The sequence below is a fragment of the Pseudochaenichthys georgianus genome, chromosome 14 (genome assembly GCF_902827115.2).
Source record: "Pseudochaenichthys georgianus chromosome 14, fPseGeo1.2, whole genome shotgun sequence".
In the NCBI taxonomy this organism is placed as follows: domain Eukaryota; kingdom Metazoa; phylum Chordata; class Actinopteri; order Perciformes; family Channichthyidae; genus Pseudochaenichthys; species Pseudochaenichthys georgianus.
In genome coordinates, this window is record NC_047516.1 from 14,760,668 (window position 1) to 14,766,365 (window position 5,698).

Sequence of the window (5,698 nt, forward strand, 5' to 3'; positions counted from 1 at the left end):
ATGGGAGAAGTTGCCACCACCAGTACTTCAGCAGGACCTTAGTAAATGGAGAAAGGATCAAAAGAAGTTGGGTGACATATTCAAAAAAGAAGAACAGTCTTTTTTGTTTTTGTTGTCAACTTTTCTCTCCAAAACAAATTAATTTAACAAATGCAGGACTGTCGGATTGGAAAAATGCAAGTGCTGCTTTGACCAGCCATGAAAATAGTCCGGAACACCTGAACAATTTGGCGTCATGGAAAGAATTGGCAGTTCGATTAAAACAAGGTACAACAATAGACAAACAAGAGCAGGCCCTCCTTGAGGCAGAGAAGAGTCAGTGGAGAGCAGTGCTGACACGACTGGTTGCTATTGTACAGTCTCTGGCAGGGCGAAATATGGCATTGAGAGGAAAGACAGAAATACTCCACTCTCCTTCAAATGGAAACTTTTTGAAAGAGGTTGAGCTTTTAGCGCAGTTTGACCCAGTGATGAAAGACCACATCCACAAGATTAAAAGTCAAACATCCCACCACAGCTACTTGGGCAAAACCATTCAGAATGAGTTGATTGAATGCATCAGTGGAAAGATTCTATCAACAATAGTGCAAGAAATAAAGAAATGCAAGTACTTTTCCCTCATTTTAGATTGCACCCCGGATGTTAGCCACACTGAACAGCTGTCAGTAGTCATCAGAATTGTGACACTGGAAGAAGACCCCCAGATTAAAGAGCACTTCATGGGATTCCTAGTAGCAGAGGAGTCCACTGGTGAAAGTTTGTCCGCCCTGATTTTGAAGAGGCTGGAGGAGTTGCAGATTGCCTTTGATGACTGCAGAGGACAGTCATATGACAAGGGAGTACAGGCCAGGCTACTGCAGTTGAACCCAAGAGCTTTATTTGTGCACATACACTGAATTTGGTCGTTGCTGATGCTGCCAAAAGCTCCAAAGATGCCATATCATTTTTTGGCATTGTGCAGAAGCTATACTGCCTGTTTTCTGCCTCTACACAGAGATGGGCCATCCTCAAGAAACATGTCAACCTTTCACTCAAAATGTGGTCAGAAACCAGATGGGAGAGCAGAGTGAAAGCTGTGGAGCCTCTGCGATATGAAGCCGCAGCTGTGAGAGAGGCACTGCTTGAGGTGAGAAACCAGGCCAAAGACCCAATCATCAGGATTGAAGCCCAGTCTCTGGCAGAAGAAGTCGGGTCATTCCGCTTTGCACTGTGCACAGTGGTCTGGTATGACATGCCAAATCAAATTCAGCGGTGAGCAAACTCCTGCAGTCCCAAACAATGCAAGTGGATGTAGCAGTAAGTCTACTGAAAAAGACTGAAAAAGCTCTCAAATCCTACAGAGCCACAGGCTTTGTGGCTGCACAAACATCAGCCAAGGACATGTGTGAAGACATGAATGTGGACGCAGTCCTTGTGCAAAAGCGGCTGAAGTCAACAAAGAGGCACTTCTCATATGAGTCTCCTGATGAGCCATTGAGGGATGCCTTGCAAAATCTGGAGGTAACCTTCTTTAACGTGGTGGTGGATGCTGCAGTGTCAGCACAAAAGGAGAGGTTTACCTCTCTTAAACATGTGCAAGACAAGTTTGGCATTATGTACAACGTCCCAGACCTGCCACACCAAGAGCTGATGAAGCAAGCAGAGGCACTTGCACACACCTTAAGCCATGGAGGGCAATCTGATTTGGATAGGAAGGAGCTGGCTCAGGAGTTGGAACATTTACCTGACTTGCCATCAAAGAGCATGACAACTCTTGAGTTGTTGAAATTCATACACACAAAGCAGCTCACCGAAATATATCCCAACTTGTATATTGCTCTGCGGATCAGTGCAACGCTACCAGTAACAGTAGCTTCAGCCGAGAGGAGTTTTTCCAAATTAAAACTCTTGAAAACATACCTGAGGTCAACCATGGCTCAAGAACGCCTCAGTGGTCTGGCTGTAATCAGTATTAACCATGAGGTTGGTGGTCAGATTTCATATGATGATGTGATTGATGACTTTGCAGCGAGGAAGGCCAGAAGGATTGCACTGTAAATGGAAACCAGTAGGAGCTAATATGTAGGCTAACCTTGTGTGATGATAGGGAGTGTAATGTAAATAGTTCTTAATTTGTTATTTATTTAGCATATTATATATTGATTATTTGACATTTCTTCTTAATTTTCTTTGAAAGCAAATGTGCACATTCTTTTATTGTTTGTTATTATTATTATTATTATTATTATTATTATTATTATTATTTGTTAGCTAAGTTGTTTGTTTTAAGGTGCAGTACTTTACTGTATAACTGTTAAGATGTTTTGATTTTTGGGGGGGGGGGGGGGGGGGGGGGGCGCAGTGGTGAAGCTCGCCTAGGGCACCAAATGTGCTAGGTCCGCCCCTGCCCACAGGGAAGGGAGAGAGAGACCCAACAATCCCACGGCCAAATCCCACTGTGACATGAATAACAGTCAGTACACCAGAGGAACCAAGCTGAAGGTGAGAACACGGCAGACAACGGCAACTCACCAATAGTTGCAACACTGCAAGACCGGGAACCTCCGGAGGAGCCAATCCTCCTCAAACGCACCAGGCGTCAGCTGCGAAGACAGAGTAGTGTCAAGCCGGGTGTCGCTCGTGTCCATGAATAGATGACAGAAATGCAAGAGGTTGTACCTGTCTGGTATGTGTGATGCGCGAGCTGCCACGCCAAACAATCCACGCGGCCACATTCAAGGAGAAGCGGAGGGGGAGGGAGCAGATTTGTCTCCTCCACTTAAATAGCAGGTGCGCAAAATAGCAGGTGCGCTGGCATGGTGCCAAGCAGCGTCACAGAGGGAGGAGACGTGACGTCCGGTCACACATGAATCATTCTCTGCCAAGCGGCCATGTACATTTAATCCTGAGTTTTTCCTCAAGAATTAAGCTCTACCTGCAATATTCTGACCCTCGCTGGGTGTGTTTTAGGAGGCTTCATACTGCAAATCATTTCCAAGCTCTTTCTAATCACAGATGTTCGTCAAATGACCTTATCACAGGCTTAAATCAAGGTTTCTTAGCAGGTTATGCTGGCTCCCATGGACCCATGTCTGTTGAAACCCGCACTCAAGACTGAAGTTTTCACTGAAGGAGCCAGGAGGATTACCCCCTAAACGCACCAGGAGCGTCTGCGCCGCGTTACGGCCGCGCCGCGGCGGTAAAGGATCGCGGCCACTCTAGTCAATGGGTGCTATTCCACCACACGCGCCGCGTGACGCGTCCCAGAAGCGGCTCGGCGCAGCGCTTCTCTAAAATTAGGATGAATCCTATTTTTGCCGCGGCGCAGCCGTAAGGTAAAGTCGGGCAGGCAGCCCCATCTATGGGCAGCCCCCCCCTCGCAGGAAGGGGAAAGGTGAGCATCCGGGCCAGGCCCATCCCGCATATATACTAATTTAGCAGACCCCCCTCCTTCATCACAACACCTCCACTACGATACGCACAATGGACGACGAGGTGTTCATAATGGAAGTGGAGAAACATACAATTTTATACGATGTAACCAATGCTTTTTACAAGGACAACATCAGAAAGGACAAGGCCTGGTTTTTAGTCGCTGCAGTTTGTGGAGTGGAAGGTAACACTACATATTAATGTTTTAAAGTTAATTAATACTTGTAGGTACAGTACAGAGCCATTCAGTAGTTTAACATCTTGTGAAAGTCGTTAAAAAACTGTTCAGTAAACTTGCATTTCACAATAAAGTAAGATCTTATTTCCTCAAGATTATTATATTATTATTATTTTGTATTTATAATTTTATAAATAGGTTTTTTAACTATACTTTATCTTGTGAATTTCGCCCAGGGATCAATACAGTTGTGTTTAACTCTTTATAATGATATTATATTTTTGTATTATAATTTGTTTTTATTCATGTGTTATAACAACTACCCAAAATACTCTCAATAATGTTTAAATACAGTATGCTGTGGTGGAAAACCTTGCATTTATAGTCAGATAAATTGTGAGGACAGACAAGAATAATTTGGCAGTCATTTGTCAGAAAAAACATTTATTATAAATTGTATTACATACACAGTAGCGCATCCTAGGCGATAGCTGAATGCTAGGCTGACCAATGAGTCCCTGGAAGCCAAGTATCTGAAGGGTAAAAAAAAGCAAAGAAAAATATGTGAAATCATGTTATTAATCTGAATCTATTCTTTGTTTCAGTCGACATTTGCAAGGCACGATGGAAGTCACTCCGGGATGCTGTTGTTAAAAACGGGAAGAAATCTCTCCCAAGTGGATCTGCAGGCGTGACGCAAAAGGGCTTGAAGTATACAGACCTAATGTCCTTCCTTTTGCCCTATGTACAGCAAAGGAGGTATGTATGCACATATTTTAATTTATATAATTTTGTAATTTGTGATTATGTATTGCAAAGGGTATGAAAGACTTTATTTTAAATTACATAAATATGTTCGTATTGCATAAATTAATCCCCAGAAAAAGGTTTTAATTGTTTTCATGTTGTTTCTTTTCATATAGTTCAAAAAGCAGCTTGAGCAATCCTTCCCTAGAAGACATGGAAAGAGCATCTACACCCCTGTCATTGGAAACAGAGGAACATGCCAGGACAGCATGTGGATCTCCAGCCCCACCACCTACAGCCCCACCACCTCTGGTACCCACAACCTCTGCAGAGAGGCAAAGGCCCTCTAGGTCCCGTAGCCCCAGGGATCCCATTTCCGCACCAGCAGCAGCCCAGCGTTCCACACGGGACACAAGGAGGAGGCCACAGAGCACAGACCTTGGAGAGCAGCTGATATCTCTACTGCAGGAACCTCCAACTGCACCACACATGCCAGACTCAGAATTAGAGGAGTCATACTACTTTGCTCTCAGTCTTGTGCCCATGTTGCAAAGACTGGACAAAGACAGAAAACATCAGGCAAAAATCTGTATTTTAAACACCTTCCACAACTTGGAAAGAGACACCCAACACCAGCAACATTGGCAGCCCATTGACCATCCCCCCGCCACTCAACATTCCATTCACACCTCCAGGCCAGTAGCCTTTCGGCCAAGTGTACCCCAACCCCCACGCGCCCAATCAACACCTACAGGGCCATCAGACATGCTGTCCTCCAGCAGTAGCTCAGCATGGCAGGAGTCTTTTTATGAACAATTGTAGTTGAGCAATTGAATTAATTGTTTTTTTACTGTAAATAGTTACTTTTTTTGTGTTGATTGTTTATATTTGATGTTTCTGTTTAAAATGTTGTTTGGGGTGAAATTGTTAAAAATAAAACGTTTATTAAATTTGTGGTCAGTGATTTATTGTCTGTGAAATGTGCATTTTACCGCCAGTCTCTGCTTGGGTTCAATGGCAGCTCTGTAATTTGTGGATTGTCTGGTCAGTTCAGGGCCCAGGAGGGACAGCAGTTAATCCATCTGCTCTGCACTCATCCGAAAATATTGGTGATGTCGTTGGCTGTCCAGCCTCAGCTCAGCCATGAGGTGATGAAAATCACCTTGTTGTCTCCTTTGCCGGTTGAGGGGGTGCACCCAAAACCGGCTCCTTCTCCTCCCCCCATCCCCCCGTAGTCTTTCAAGTAGGAGAATACATGCCAGCGTTCTCCTCCGGTTTACAGGCACTGTAAATTATATATATACAATAATTATGATGATGAATGCATATTTTTTTACCACTAAAATACAGCAACACATCTTT

The 5,698-nt window shown here is 44.1% G+C and overlaps 1 protein-coding gene across 1 annotated transcript; it reads left to right on the top strand.

The window, feature by feature from the left end:
* The first annotated feature begins 3,469 nt into the window (after positions 1 to 3,469).
* LOC117458001 (transcription factor Adf-1-like) lies at positions 3,470 to 5,225 on the top strand. Its single transcript, XM_034098238.2, has 3 exons — positions 3,470 to 3,595; positions 4,195 to 4,348; positions 4,513 to 5,225. The coding sequence occupies exons 1-3, from the start codon at positions 3,484 to 3,486 to the stop codon at positions 5,156 to 5,158; spliced, it is 912 nt and encodes a 303-aa protein (XP_033954129.2). The 5' UTR covers positions 3,470 to 3,483; the 3' UTR covers positions 5,159 to 5,225.
* The last annotated feature ends 473 nt before the right edge of the window (positions 5,226 to 5,698 follow it).